The sequence below is a fragment of the Periplaneta americana genome, chromosome 14 (assembly GCF_040183065.1).
Source record: "Periplaneta americana isolate PAMFEO1 chromosome 14, P.americana_PAMFEO1_priV1, whole genome shotgun sequence".
In the NCBI taxonomy this organism is placed as follows: Eukaryota; Metazoa; Arthropoda; class Insecta; order Blattodea; family Blattidae; genus Periplaneta; species Periplaneta americana.
This window is the reverse complement of record NC_091130.1, coordinates 80,230,944-80,247,795: the sequence shown is the minus strand read 5'-3', so window position 1 is coordinate 80,247,795 and position 16,852 is coordinate 80,230,944. Positions and strand designations below refer to the sequence as shown.

Genomic DNA, 16,852 nt, shown 5'->3' with positions numbered 1-16,852 from the left:
ATCCCTTTAGACCCCGATGCATACATGACACTTTCACTTGCTGGTTCTTTGGATTAGTACATACTTGTGACTATTCCTAGGGAAAGCGTTCCTTCGTAATAATTAACAATGACAAATTAATTCACGGCAAACAAAGTTCCATTTTGTACATCTTTATCTGCTCTTCGATTTTTTTCTGCTACTACATGGCTCTTCAAATGACAATTCACCATCAAGATCGTCTTCAGAAAGTGTATCAGTTGAATCGTCAAAAATTAAATCATCTTCAGCTTCAGATTCTGAAGTAGGTATTTCTTGAATGCGAGCTTTTCTTGATTTTCTTGTCTGTGTTTTTCTCTTTTTTTGAAGTTTTTTTTTATTCTCTCTTCTTCTTTTTCGTTTCCTCTAAGTACTTTGATACTTCTTCACAACAGACTCTCTTGCCAGACTTCTTGAAGAGATCTTTGTGGTACTGAAATCTTTTCTGCAGTTCTCAACAAACTCTTTAAAGACTTCACCCACTGACTCCTGTACCTCACTAGAAGTGTATTCACCACTATCTCACACACCACGCTGGCACGAACAGTAGACACCTCTTTATCGGCTTAGTATTTACTCATAGGTCACAAAGGCCAGAGGGAGAGAGAACAGTGATTCACATTCTTTCCGGACGCAGATTTAACTTGGGCGCGTAGTTAGGGTTACCATCCGTCCGGCAAAAGGAGGACATGTCCTATTTTTTAATAATTTTATCCTGTCCGGCAGGCATTTAAAAGAAACTGAAATGTCCGACATTTCGCATTTCAACTAGAATTAATATGAATATTGAATAATTTGCGATATTATGCATAGAATATATAAACAAATGGTGAAAACCTACGAAAGAATTTAACTGCTTTCAATGGTTGAAGCTGGAGCACATAAAATATCATGACCTATTGACATGCATTGAATTCTTACACTTTAAAATGTCACTATTCATGATTCTAAGCTATTTTATCAATTTTATTCTTCAATGTACAAAGATATGCCAATCAAATTAATTTGGTCAAAGATTTAAGTTTAGATAAACAATGGTGTAAATACTTCAATTCCAATAGTTCTGCGAGCACTGAAACTTTCTCAGACCTCTTAAAAGTAGGTCTATGTCAATTCTATTTCTCTATCCCAAGTCACAATGAAAGTGCTGAGAGAGTATTTTCCCTAATATCTGCTTAATGGACAAAAGAACGGGGCAATCCAAAGAACGAAATCGCATTCTAACGGAGACAGTCAGAGGTATCATCATGATGAAATATAATTTCAACGACATGTTCTATGAATAGATCCATAGTTATTTGGTACAAGATAGAAGTTTGTCTCTTCAGGTTCTTGTGCACAAAGTGGACTCCACCGATAAGTAGGGTACAGATGTAATACTGATCCAGCAACTAGTAAGAAAACCAACTAAGTTGAGTTTTTATCTTTAATTTTGTTCATACCACTTTTTAAAAAGTCCTCCTTTTTCAGCAATGTCCTCTTATTTTAGATTCTTTGTTCTCCTATAGAATTTTTTCTCGTGGTAACCCTACGCATAGTATATTAAACTAATACAGATGACAAACTTTTGTTAGCGACTGTACGTTATTAACATTTGAAGTTACACTTAATTTTCTTTTGTGTATCATTTCCTCTTTCTTTCTACTCTCATTTATTGATTTATTGAAATCTTTGTCTTCGCTTCGATTACATTTTCGTAGATCGTTGACGGGGCAGCATTTATTAAATGGGCCGAGACGGCAAAAATGTTACATACAGCCCTGATGACTGTAGGACTTGACTACATTCAGTAGGTCTAATCTAATACCGGTATCAATGTAAGCAGTGAGTGACCTGTTACTAAGGTATGCGATGCGGTGCGCTGTTGCCAATTTGCGCTAGGATCGATTCTGTCTCGTATCGTGCGGCGGCAGCAGCCAAGGCCACCTGCTTGCAGCTGCGAGCACGCTAGCTAGCTTGCTGCCTGCTAACAGTCGACGGCACAGCTCCGCGTGCGACAATCCAAGATGTCGCCTCCCCGACTCAGTGACGATATGGTGTTAAAGTTCCTGCAGCTCTACAAACGAGAAGTTTGTCTGTGGGAAACAAATCACGTGCATTATAAGGACAGGACTACGAGGATCTTTGCTGTAAGGAGAATTGTTCAGGAAATGAATCTAGAAGGCTTCGGTGAGCAGGAATGTAAGATCAAGATTAAAAACCTTCGCTCTCAATACTGCAAGGAACTCGGCAAGATACGCAACAGTGAAAGAAATGGCGGTTCTATCCACGTGCCTTCACTATTCTGGTTCGGCCTTGCTGATGAATTCCTGCGAGACAAGGTGCAAATTGACGACTATTTCCAGGTAAGCTCTCACCAGTGACAAATGCTGTAGCCGTTGGGAAAACTATCCCCGTACAGATAATCATAACTAGGCTAGACATAAAAGCGTTTATGGGTTCTGTTACATTCATGTTGTTTGCGGGAGTTAAAATGTCAGTTTGCATATTATTTTATATTTCGTTATTAATTATTGTTGTCACTGCCGACTGAGCGCAGAAATAAGTAACGAGTGTGAGACGTGCTTAAAAGTTCCTTCCACTACTCGTTCTGTTCACTGTTTATACGTTAAAGTACGCTGTACTCTTACCACAAGTCAATGCGTCCGACTTACTAAATAAATACTACAGTATATACAGGGGCGTATTTAGCTCTATGCAGACTAGGCAGCTGCCTAGGGCAGCAGATTTGAGGGGGCAGCTTTTAAGCTTTAAGCTGTACTGTTATTTTTATTTTATTATTTATTTTTTAACATTTTATTCATAACTCTTTAAAAGAGTGGAAAGGATATGAATAACATTGGCAACAATCAGTTCAAATTTAATCAACGGTCTGCCAACGGAAAAAGGTCAGTTTTTCAATAATAGTGTCACAATGCGATCATAGAACTTTTTTTCAATGTTATGCCCTCTTACCGTGAGAGTCTCACGTGATAACATTAAAGAACTTCCTGGTCTACTATATATTATCGCCGCGGCCTCATGCTTAACATGTCGGCAACATACAATAACGTGCGGTGTGCTTTTAAAACATAATTTTGCCGACCGATTGTTGCTCTGTAGGTTTCACTATAAGCGTCACGTTGTCACGTCTACTTCCTCGATGAGAATAAGCACTAGTTTGTTATATTGTTATGTGGCTATTATTATAATTATAATATTATTATTTCATATACGAGTACGTTGAAATTCTTAACTCTTAATAATAATTTTAATTACATACCTTAATGTTCGTCCTCATCACAAGACATTGCAACCTCGGTTTTAGTCCACGTGGATTAGACAAGTAGGTGTCATTTAATAAATGGAAGCAGCTTATTGGTTGCAATATTGAAATTGAGGCGAGTGATTGGAGCGGCGACATAAGAAATTGAAAACAATAATAAATTAAATATCAAAGACCTGCCGAATGTTATGCACGAGGCTGCTCAAAGACCTGCCGAATGTTAACCATGAGAGCGCGGCGATAATACAGTCGCGAAGCTTGAGTTGTGAGAGTGCTAGAAACAATAGACTGTGCCGGTATTATTTCGCATTGTCTGTAATGAGGCGATACTAGCTATCCTAGTGGTGAGCAACTATCTATGGATGCATATTTACTACGTATTGAGCTTCGTGACTGTATATACTAGACTGTGATATTACAATAAGTTAGGAAGGCAAATCTCGTTGCTCGCAATCATAAGCTTTGTGATGAGAGACGCCACTAACGCTAATAAGAGTAGCCAGCCAGTATCAACACTCAATAATGCCCATTCAAAGAAAATACCGCCAGCCATTGTAGCAGCCGGACGCTTGCAGTTCAATTTAATTTGAAACGGTAAAGAGTGCAGTTGTTTTGTACCTAGGTGATTTATATTTTAACATTCATTATAATGAGTGGCAGTCGGAAAAAGCTAAGAGGTTCTCAATATAGGAAACACCTCTGATTGAGGTTCTGGCTGATAAGTACATCTATTATCAGACAGTACATCTCACTTGACGATATGTGTCAGAGGAAGAACTGCATCTGAAATCTGACCAGTGTACGTAATATGTAGCTAGTCAGCGATGTATGTAATGGAAGGGGAAAGGAACTGGTCACTCTACCCCATTATCTCCTGGCCTTATTGCCTTATGAATAATGCCTTGATGGTGTCACTTGTGGGTTCCAGACCTGTCTTCGGACAGTTGACTACACAATATCGGAAACTCGCTACAGACAAGGCAGTAAAAAAGAGGAAATTGTGAGAAAAAGTGCAAAAATACATGTCCTATTTAAAAAAAAAAAAACATAGCCATCTTGTTCCAGATAAATCAGAGTGTAATGATATGGCGAACAGTAGGTACCGAAAATAGTGGAGTGTATGGTTTATCTGAGTCAGGCGTTTCCGATATTAGAAACAGTAATAATAACCCGGAATCAATTATTTCAAATGATCCGAATGACGCATATAGGGCGAAATAAGAGGCGGAAATATTTTTCTCTGCCTAGAGGCGCCAATTATTATCGCCGCGGCCTCATGCTTAACATGTGGGCATCATTCAATAACGTGCTGTGTGCTTTTAAAACACAATTTTGCCGACCGATTGTTGCTCTGTAGGTTTCTCTCTAAGCGTCACGTCTACTTCCTCGATAAGAATAAGCACTAGTTTGTTATGGGTTATCAAATCAACAAGGCGCTCAACCCGACCGACTCAGATTTCTTTCAAATTTTGAGGGTTTGTTTTACCTGCTGCTCTAACTAAAACTGCCGAGTTTCATATGTCCTGTGCTTTTCGTTTTCTGTCAGTGGCGTTTCAAACATGAAGAAAAATCATATTTTTGTAAGCACGCCGCTTCGATTAAAATTATATATCTCAACAACGTCTCCAGATAAATTTACAAAAATTGGGTGATACTTTCTTAATATGTGATAGTTTTTATTGCTTATATTGTTTTCTGCATGTATTCAATTACACTAAAAAAAAACATGGTGAAACAATTTTCATATATTCATATTTAAAAATGCGGGGGTTCTATTTTAAAGAAAAAATATATAGTGCGGCTCAATTAGTGATATAATGAACTGATAAGTTTCAACTTGGAATCATCATAGGTTACAAAGATAAAAATTATTATGTCACTGCAAGCGTAAGCTAACCGTATAGGGGAACGGAGGGTTGTACCGCTCAGAGGGCAATCGCGCTCATGCTAATATATCTCCTTGGTTTAAATTTTGAAGAGCTCAGGAGGTGATGCTATTTTGCGGACACTGTACTAAGTGCATAGTAGTTGAATGCTTACCGTGGGAAGGCACATTTCTTTGTTGTGAACGAGAATATTTTTGTTAGTATTTTGTTATAAGAACACGCATATTTCAAACTGAAGTTATGTGAACAAATATCCTTTAACATTATTAACAATGAATACGTTTATGTAGGGGATAAAGTCAGCTTCACATTGATATATTTATAAACATCTGTAATAAGCTTCTTTCGTCGCTACATGTTAAGAATTTCAATATTGCTATGGAGGGTTGTGGCGCTCAAGTGAGCGGTATTACCCTCCAGCTGAGGTTATTTCCTTGCAGAAAACAGTCCATTTAGGCCTATATTCTTATATTACTGCAATAAAATGTTATTTAAAGCATACAATATGTTAAATATTATTATGCTTTCTATTTTAACGAAGTGCGATGTCTCTATTCATTCTATTATTAATTAATTTCGTAATTAGACTATTAACAGATGCCGAAAAAAAGAGAAAGGTGTACAAATAAGGCAGCATGGACAATTGAGACCATGAAAACAGCTTTTAGAGCAGTTTCTTCAGGAACATCAATTCGGCAATCACCTCGGCAATTCAACATCTCTTTCAGCACACTTAAGGACAGAGTAAAAGCGGGAAAGTCTTATGCCCCCTCTTTAGGTGTTTTCAGAGAGGAACAAGAAAATGAAACTGAAGAGTATGTTTTGACGGTTTCTAGATTATACTTTGATATTACAGCTTCCGAGCTCAAAAAGATAGTTTTGAATATGCAGAAAAACATGAAATAAAAAACAATTTTTCCAGAGACAAAAGGGAAGCTGGAAAAGATTGGTTTTATGGTTTCCTAAGACGGCATCCAAAATTGAGCTTAAGGAAACCTGAAGCAAAAGGCGTTAACTGTATTCTGGCATTTAATGAGGATGAAATTCAACGAGCCTATAGCAATCTTGAATCACTGTTTTCAAAATTCAACTTTCCAGCCACGAGGATCTACAATGTAGACGAGACGGAGGTCTCAACTCTCCATATTCCTTCGCGCATTATTGCATCTAAAGGGACGACACAAGTTGGCGCCATTACGAGCTGGGAGAGGGGTAAGAATATTACGGTCTGTTGTGCAGTTAGTGCTGCGGGACATTACATTCCCCCGATGTTTATCTTCCCGCACCAACGAATGTCACCTCAGCTACGTGTGATGGACCTGCAGGAGAACTGTGCTCTAAAAATGGGTGGATGACGTCTGAACTTTTCACAGTCTGGTTACAACACTTTGCAAAGGAAACCAGTGCTTCCGTCGATAACCCTGTTCTCCTTATAATGGACAACCACAGCAGTCACACATCACTTTCTTCATATTCCTTTTGGAAAGAGAAAGGCATCCACATCATTTCAATATCTCCCACAGATTGCAGCCCCTTGACCTCACCTTCTGTGGACCATTAAAATCATCGTTCAACAAAGAATGCGAAACTTTCTTGAAGACTCGTGCAGCTCAAAAAATTACTCCATACGACATTGCAAGCTTTTCAATCAAGCATATGGTAGAGTTTCTTCTATGGAAAAAGCGACCAATGGATTCAAAAGAAGTGGCATTTGGCCCTTGAACCCAAATGTTTACTCAGATGAAGATTTTATGGCTGCAATGAATTTGAGCCCACCAGGTGAAGATTCAGTTCTTTCATTGATTGACGACGAAAATCAGATTGAAGGAACAAGTCAGCAACTAGTATCAACCAGTGTGAAGGCAATATGTCACAAGAATGTACCCACAATATCTTCTGTACAGCCGACGACCTCTCAAATTCCATCGCATCCTTCTGCATTAAAACAAATCAAAATAGAAAATCAATACCAATCACCCAAATATCACCTATTCCTGGCCCCTCAAAAACCACCAGTGAAAGAAGATCCGGCAATACCAAACAGCATTCTGAGATACTTACAGCATCACCGATGAAGGAAAAACTAGAAGTCTTAGAGAAGCGCAGAGCTGACAAACATAAGACTAAGAAGTCTGAAAAACCAAAATCAACCATTGCTCCTTTATCAAAGATCAGGGCAAAGAACATTAAAAAACATAAGAAAGTTATTCGAAAGTACATCAGAAGATGAACTGGATGAAGATGATTTGTGTGACGATGATGAATTAGATGATATTAATCCAAACACACTTCTTCCAGAAGTGTAAGAGACTTGCGCTGTGTGTGGAGAATTCGGTGAAGATGGTGAAGTGTGGTGTCGGTGTACTGTATGTGCAAACTGGACACATAAGGAATGCAGTGGAGTTGATCGATCACATAATTATAAATGCGATCACTGCACCTAAATACGCATGAATGTTATTTACTATGTTGAGCGCCATTGCCCTACAGTGTCGGGCAATACCGCTCATTACTCATTTTCATTGTTTTCCTAATAGTTCCCTAAATATAATATTTTCTTAAGTAATACTATTTCAGATGTAAAGAAAACTATTTCATGTCTGCATTTTGTGAATGGAGTATTAAGATCGACCATTGTTTTGAAAACAAATAATGGTTTTCCTAAGGTGAGCGCCAATACCCTTCCTTCCCCTAAGTCGCGATAATTATGTCCCACATATTCGTTGTATTTAATTATATTTGATCATATTCTTGAATGTCGCTATGTAATTTAACATGTATTACATAATTCGAATTTTTAAAATTATTACTTGAAATAAATTATTGTCACATGGATTTTGTTAAACCTGAAGTTCTGTAAGAAATGCTTACCTTTCATTGCTGAGATGAAATAGCTTGATCACATTTCCAGACAGGATGCTGCGTTGTTTCAGCTGCATTTTAAAATTGCTTAGCAAGTATAATACCCATCCTAAACAGCAGGACTGTATGAAACTTGTGTTCCAGGCACTGCGGTGGATTTTGCAAATCGAAGAGCAAGCATTTTTTCCTCTTCAGTATAGCTTTTTTCAGTCACATAAACGGTATTAATGTTTGGGAGATGATCCGTTGTCTAGTCGTACAATTCCCTAGGTGTAGTTATTTGTTTATCGGATGGTCTCTGCAAACTAGCACAAACCGCAAACCTTTTAAGTGTCCCACCTACAACGTCACATGCTCTTTTGCCATGCGATATGCAAAAATAATGCAATTCTGTTGGAAATCCAAAATCTTCTTCATGTAATGTGAGGTTCAGGAAATTTTTTCCTATTTTTATACTGAGCAGAGAATCCTTCGGAGAAATACATAATTTTTGTGGTGAATTACAGATGTTAGTTTTAATGACTCCATTAGATATTTTTTAAACAGATGTACAGCTGTAGTGTCATATTTCGGGCAGTGTGAAATTATTACCAGATTTTTAATAGAGACTGTATCGGATGACGATTCGTTATAATATATTACGAAAGTATGAATGGTTGTCTGCACATTAGTCCTATGATATGACTGAATTTCATCTTGGATTACGAAATAATAGTTTTCAGCGATGTCGCATAACACAACAAGCTGGCATGGCTGTAGAAATGATTTCATATCACGTAGAAACTTACTTTGTTCAGATGATATAAATAAGTGAGTCAGTAAATCACCAAGTTTCTCCAAGAGGCAGTCGAGAAATTTGTCTGTGGGTTTCATTATGGTCTCGAGCGTTGATCAGTCAGTCGTCGTCCACTGCTTGTAGGTCACTGATTCACTGAAGTTTTATACGAAACAGTTCTCTAAACCCTCTCTTATTTTGAATGGTTCAGGACATTCTGTATATTTCCTGAACAAGCAATTTATATGAGGAGGATTGCACACCATAGTAGCCAAGAAATGTTAAGTTGGAAGGTATAAAGAAAAATTTTCTTGAAATCCACGTAGACCTGAAACTTTAATAAATTGCTTCCGGCATAAGTTTTACATTCTGATAAGGACACAAACACAGACAGTATAGTTCCACTAACTCCAGCTGGAATACAATTTCTTGGTTAGGGTTAGAATTTTTAAACACTGCATACAATTAATTTCTGCTCATGTGATTTACTCCCTGATTCTTTAATCACAACAAATATTTCTTACCAGGCATCATTCTGCTTATCTCGTCAGAACAACAGAATTCTTTAAGTTTACCGGCAACAGCCGCGAGCAAGGTTTTCCAGGTTTCGGATTTGGTGAACACAAAATTCCCTTTCCCTTTTCCAGGAGTTTTGCTTTCCGAATTATGTTTTCGAAAACTGAAAGAAACTCTTTTTTATATAATTTACGCTCCAGCTTTTAGGCAGTAGTGTTAAAATGGTGATTTTCTCACTTTTACCTGCATTTTGAAAATTTTCCTGCAACTGAGACAAAATTTCAGAATCAGAAAGGTCTTGGTTCCTCGGCGTCTTTAATATCGAAGACTTTATCTTTTACAATATTTTCAAATTTCTGTCTCTTATATTTCTCTTGTTGTAGACTTTCTTGTTTAATAAGGAACATACCTTGGTCAAAAAGACTTGTATTTAATGAACTTACATTTGCTGTAGGATCGACGTATTCTTCATTACTAGGGTCATTATGAGGGTTCTGCGTAATAGCATCATATTATATTTTTATTCCTTTGCGACACATAGCGCACACCTTTTGTTCCTGTTTTAAATCAGGAAATACATGAAGCATCCACGATATAACACTTCTTAAATTTTTCCTCTAATTACAGTGCCCTGATTTCTCGAAGGGATTGCAGCAAATATAGGGCTATAACTTAAAACGCGACTCCATTACATCGCACAAAACTACCACATACTACAAAAATTAACGACACTGCACTTGAAACAGATTGCACGTTTTGTATAAATTTAATACTGTATAAACTGCCACCCATGACGATCTGACAGATCGATGACGCAGCTTATCAGACAAGTACGAACTCGTGCGCATGCAGTGTTGGTGTAAGACGGGTTTAAGTGCTACAAACCAATACATAGATATATTTTTTTACTGATATTCCTGATACGTTTCCAAAATGAAACTTACATCAAGGGGAGAATACTCTTTACCTCTATAATATACATTTTTCGCGAAATAAGATATGTCCCGCATTTTTACATATTCAGTGTTAAAATGTGTTTCCCGTGACTATTCAATAAAGGATTAATTACTTTGATGCAAACCTATTTTTATTGAAACGTATGATCCATTAGCTTTAAAATAAGCCCAAGTTTAAGGTTCTACCTCAATTAGAAGAGAAGTTATGAATTATTTTTGTTGACATAGTATGCGACATTTTTACATTTTTTCTCGTATTGACAGAATTGCTGTATGGATATCGTGCATTATTGAGGGCTAAAATTTTACATAATTAATTAACTTAAGGTTCTTTACCATCTCACCAAATTTAATGAAAATCTGAGGTGGTCGAGTTGAAAAATCCACTTTTTTTTTGTTGATTTGACATGGAATGGCCCTTATATTGTTAAATGATGATGATGATTATTATTATTATTATTATTATTATTATTTCATATACGAGTAGTTGACATTCTTAACTCTTAATAATAACTCTTTAATAATAATTATAATCACATATCTTAATGTTCGTCCTCAGGACAAGACATTGCAACCTTGGTTTTAGTCCACGTGGATTAGACAAGTAAGTGTCATTTAATAATGGAAGCAGCTTATTGGTTGCAATATTGAAATTGAGGAGAGTGATTGGAGCGGCGACATAAGAAATTGAAAATGATAATAGAATTAAATTTCTAAGACCTGCCGAATTTTATGCACGAGGCCGCTCAAAGACCTGCCGAATGTTAACCATGAGAGCGCGGCGATAATAGCTAGATTCGCCTCTGAGTATGTATATACTGTAAGTTTGCATAGATCATGTAGGCCTACAGTAGAACATGCTTTATTAGTATTAAATGAGAATATTTCGTTATTATACAATACAATGCAGCTAATGGCAGTTCATGATTATTTTCCTAAAAGGTAGAAGAAGAAGGGGACTGCATGAATTTGAATAGAGCACACTCAGTGTTGAATTCAGATCTTTTCCTCCGGGGGGGGGAAGTGAAACCAACAATAAAATAAGCAATAATTCTGATTGTAAAAGAGGCAATATGTATAAAATTAAACATAGAAAAATGCGGTAAATTATTAAAGAAATAGAGTTATCATTCTCTTCCTAATTCTTTTAAATAGTACTACTAAATGTGTGTGTGTGTGTCTAGACACTTTATTTTGCTTGATTGGAGTTCCGTAGGACTGTGACCCATTTTGAAATTGCGCACCACTTCGGCGGGCCACGTTATGCATTATGTGTATCTGTGAAGAGTTATGTCGTGTACTAGGGTGAGTGTATGTTAAGTGTTCGTGTAAGTAATGGGTGAGAAAGGGAGAAGGGGAAACCCGGTGCCGGCACGTAGCCTACTCCTGTCGAATAGCACCAAGGGGGGGCGCCAGGTTTGTCCCCATCCGACGGACGAATCACCACTTCATATGCACTGCGGAGAGATTTGGGATGTAACCCAGCCATATTGGTGCACAATTTAGTGATTAGAAGTTGTGCACCGCCATCTCTCCTGGTCCGAGGTAGAAATTGTAAAAAAAAATTTCTGACTCCACCGGAATCGAACCCGTGCCGGTTAGTCTGAAGGGAGGCACGCTACCACAGAGCTAACTCGGCGGACTGTACTAGTAGGCATTAATTTAATGTTGTTATGTAAAACATGGTTAATATGAACTATTCTTCTGTGTAAAATTTACAGAAACTCATTGTTAAGTGTTCTTTTCGCATAAACGCCTAAATTTTATACAAGTAATAATTTACTCAAAGAATAAATTAGGCGAATGCGTCATTCAGTAGCTTTTCTAAAGTTTTTGAAGGACAGTGTTATGAATACCCCACTGTTTAATGAAGAGCTTACAGGGAAATTTTGAATGCATATAGTTTACAAAATGTACCACCCTGAGTAATACAACCAATCATATCTTTTTCATCCGTTTTTATATTTGAATTCGGGTTCAACCATTTTATTTATTGACCCACCACTATTATCTGTGCATTTCGAACTGGCGGATCAAGGTCACATACAAAAGTAGAAACCACGCAAAAGTCACTGTACTGAAAACTGTGAACTGAACCCACTAATAATTCCGGCTGTCCCGGCCGAATTTAGTTGAGAATGGTCCAGTATTGGGGTAAGCACACGTGGCAAATGCAGTCCAGTGAGCCGCCAGTTCGAAATGCACAGATAATAACAATAATAGCGCAGTATAAGTTATTAATACAGTATGCAAACTGTGTGTTAAAAATGCTATAACTACATGCTTACCGTATCTATTAGTGATGAGCAAAAAATCACTGACCTGTGATTTTATCACGGTGATCGAAAAATCACGATCACACCTGTGATTAAACAGCTCTTTAAACGGTGATCACAGTTCGACGGCTGAACCACAGTCTACTATATACAGTCACGAAGCTTGGGGTGATTTTTTGCATTTCTCGCTATACTTGCTAGCCGCTTGGAGCGCTGTGAGTACTAGGAACAATAGATTGTGTCACTGCCATCGTGATCCAATACAGGCCATAAGGCATACCATGTGACTCGCTTATCCCGGCGTTTCAACCATATAAATTAAATGGAATACATAAAGAGTAACATACAGTATATTTCTCTAAAATGTAGTGTAATTGCATTAATAAAATTTAAAACAATGATTAGGAGACACTTCAGACATAATTCCCTGCGAGTTAAGGTGTAATATTATTTTTGGTGTGAAAATTACGTTGTTCGTATGTGTAATACCTGCCTTTATTTCGATTAAATATTGCGAAACGAATATTTAGATATGTTGAAATTACAGGTTATGTTTACTGTACCAGTTGCCCATTTCTGTCTAATTTTAGTGGTCTCCCAATGCCCTGCCACTACATATGTAGGCCTATGTTATGTCATATGGAAATTACAGGTTATGTTTACTATATTTAACTTATATTCCTATATTCGCAATTATACATTGTAATTAAACAATGTCATGTATGACACCCGTCACATTCTATTTGTCTGCATTTTAATACTACAATTGAGTACTGAATTATTGTATTTATCTACTACCTAAGAGACGCATTAACACAATCGTAACTAATTTCATAGAGTTGTATGGTAAATTTTCTGTCTACAATTAAGAAAGGTATATGTGCTAAATTAAAATCACAATATAAATTCGTTTTTATTGAACCTCAAAATAGCTTCCATTCTAAACTTAAAATGTTGATGCGAACAGATTATGTTAACATGTAAAATTCTCTTCCCATTAAAATAACACAGTTTCGTAATTAGTTTTGCAACATATTACGCAACAAGAAGTAAACGGAACTTATGGATACATTACACTAAATAAAACTTAGCAAGGATACGCAATTAAAGTTATAATACAGTATTTCATTGAACTCCATACACTGAAATAGAAAACCCAAACATACATTACGACCTGGTCTAGATCGAAAAGGCATTGACTGTGCCGTATTTCGCTTTGTTGTGAAAAGTTGTGTAAACTGTGAAATGTTCGTTATCGGTTGTAATAACTGTAAATGGCTAAAATACAATAATTTGAATAATAATATGGGACAAGAAGACGTTTGTGGTACTATAAATAATGTAAGAAAAAGAGGTCAGAGTTATCCTTCTTCCGAAAGATCCAGGAAGGTGAGTTTATAAGATATAATACATACTTTATGAAAATAATATATAAACCTTATGTATTTCATATTTCAATAGTGGAAGGAAAGTGTTAATTTTTTCAAAAGAATACGATAAGGAAAGTACAATACATTTTATCGTCTGCTGGGGAAAGGGTCTGTGATGAGGCGATAGTAGCGATCCTGGTGGTTAGCAACTATCTATGGATGCGTATTTCAACTGTCTATGTTTGCATATTTAGTAAGTATTGAGCTTCGTGACTGTATATATTGACTGTGCTGAACTGCTCACCAGCTGAGAGAGTTCATGTTCTTTTCGCACTGTGTGCGCTGCGCTGCTGTGTTTATGCTACCTATAGTCGCGTCGCTATTATTTCCGGCGCGACTCCTCCTCTTGCTTAGGCCTTAGGAAGTGAAGGCTCTATAAAGTCTACGTAGGTAGTATCGTCTGTCATTTTTGTTCTTTCGTTGCCGAGCTACCAGACGAGGAATCTATTTGCCGCACCGTTAAACATTATCATGTCGTAGCTCCTATGATAATAAATCGAACGCACTGCAATTGAGCAGCAAATAATTTTTTAATTAATTTATTTAACTAGCTAGCTAGTGAGTACAAATTAAAATTATAAAACAAAAATGTTTCTAGCCAGGCTCGTGTACGGTGTTGTCTTAGCCAATAATATAACATAAAATTTATAAGGAGAGTTTACTAAATACTGTAAGTAACTTCATTCAAACCAATAAATAACACACAAGAGCAAAAAAAAGCACATTTAATATAAATTGACAATCAGACAGAACCCAGTTATATTCAATAAAAACATGAATGTAGTAAACAGAAATAAAGGGTAAAAATACACACATTAATTAATATTATATATATATATCATAAATAATTTTACAAATTTCTGTTTTAAAAGTTCAATTTTAAAATATTTCAAATTTGGAAAATGGTTTGTAATTTTATTATAAAGTCTTGGGCCGAAACTAGCACCATGTTTAAGAGTTGCACTTGTATGACATTTAGGCTCAATTAACGGGAGAGTAGACTTTTTGATACACCATTTCAGTTAATGATTTCTATTGGTGTACAACAGGCCTGCACAAGGTTGCGCTCTCCGAGCTGGCTCACAGGTCATGAGCGGAATGCAGAATTAGCTGCGCTCTGTATAAGGGTGGACTGGAAGACGGGGTGATCTGGTACAAAATGTACAGTTGTAAAAAAAAAAAAAAAAAAAAAAGTGGCCGCACTCGTGAACAGCGAATATTTTCAAAGTCCACTTCGGGTCGCGGCGATGTTACACGATGCATGTGCTTGTTCCGGAACTATGAAAGTGTTCCATGTCTGCGCCTCATAGACTAGCGGTAGAGTGCTTGTTTAATGATTCACAGGCTGTGGGTTCGGGCCTTCTTCAAGTTTTCATTTTATTTTTTAATCGTTCTTTAGCGATGTAAATGATATTCAAATTATCATTTATATTCAGTTATTGTTCTTTATGGATATCAAGTTATTTATATTTTGTTATCGTTCTTTAGAGATATGAATAAAATTCAAGTCATCATTTGTATTCTGTTATCGTTTTATAACGATATGAATAATAATTATTATTTTATCTCCAATGGGGGTTAGCCCTATTTTACATATGTATGTTAGGGCTATAGTTTTATACACAAAAAAGATAAGCATAAAGAGAAATGGAAAAGAAAATTAAATTAGCTTACGCGATGTAAACAAAACATAAACAATCCGTAAATTAGGCATTGCGATTGCAAAACAAATATCAGGTATAATTTGAAACATACAAAAACATTAACAAAACACATACGTAACACTTCTATAACACAAATATGCAGCTTTCCGTACCATACATCATAAATTAATACACAATAGTCACACAAACACAATGAAACTATAATTACGACATTGCGACGACATCAAGCATCCCATAACTGACTCACATACATAACAAATCAAGCATCCGTTACAACACATACACTTCAACATAGTAATCACACTTTTAAAAGTTATAAATTTGGCTCCAGGAAGAATAAATAGGACACTGTTACTAATTACTATTCTTCTACAATTTCTTAAATACATCTGTAATAAATCTGTGAAATTCCGATATGAATAATATTCACGTTTTTTTTATATTCTGTTATCGTTCTTTAGCGATATAAATAATATTCCAGTTCATTTATATTCTGTTTTCCTTCATTAGCATAATAATATTCTAGTTATTTATATTGTTATTGTTCTTTCGCAATATGAATAATCTGTATTTTATGCAAGTAATTATTATAACACAAATAATCATCTTTCTTTGTAAAATAGGTTATTTTATTTCGATAATTAAATACGTATTATATAATATCTTATATTAATTAAACAAACCGATATTTATCATTTATATTGTGTTATCGTTCTTTCGTGATACTGTATAAATAATATTCAAGTTATTTATATTGTAAGCGTTCTTTAGCGATATAAATAACATAAATTTAATATTAGGTTTGGAAAAATTCAGCTGCATAATACTGGTATTAGTTTTTCTTTTTGTATTATTACATTATACTATCTTGAACCACAATAAAATGAAAAGGAGTAACGAGGAATTGAACCTGAAACGTTGACATCTAAATTCCGACGTTCGTCCGCTGAGCTACGAGGGCAAAAGTGTGGAAACATTTTCGGAAAAATTGGCCTAATCACACTCTAAGATTTTCTGATGATTCGTAGAAGCTAGTCCAGGATGCGGGGGGCAAAGGCCAATTGGGATTTCCCGGTCACTGATCGGGTCAAACATCCTGATAGAACTAATATTTAACCCTTGCCGTGACTTTCGGTGAAGTCCGGAGGGCCCAATTAGTCAAATCCACTCTCTTCATCTCCACGCTTGGGCCCCCTGGAATCTA

At 36.3% G+C, this 16,852-nt stretch overlaps 1 protein-coding gene across 1 annotated transcript in view; it reads left to right on the top strand.

Moving 5' to 3' along the window:
• Positions 1–1,960: 1,960 nt before the first annotated feature.
• LOC138713498 (uncharacterized) overlaps positions 1,961–16,852 on the top strand; it is a 35,645-nt gene continuing 20,753 nt past the window's right edge. Inside the window, exon 1 of the mRNA XM_069845666.1 lies at positions 1,961–2,363. Within this exon, the coding sequence (XP_069701767.1) occupies positions 2,025–2,363 (339 nt within the window). The 5' untranslated portion in view covers positions 1,961–2,024. The remainder of the gene's footprint in view (positions 2,364–16,852) is intronic.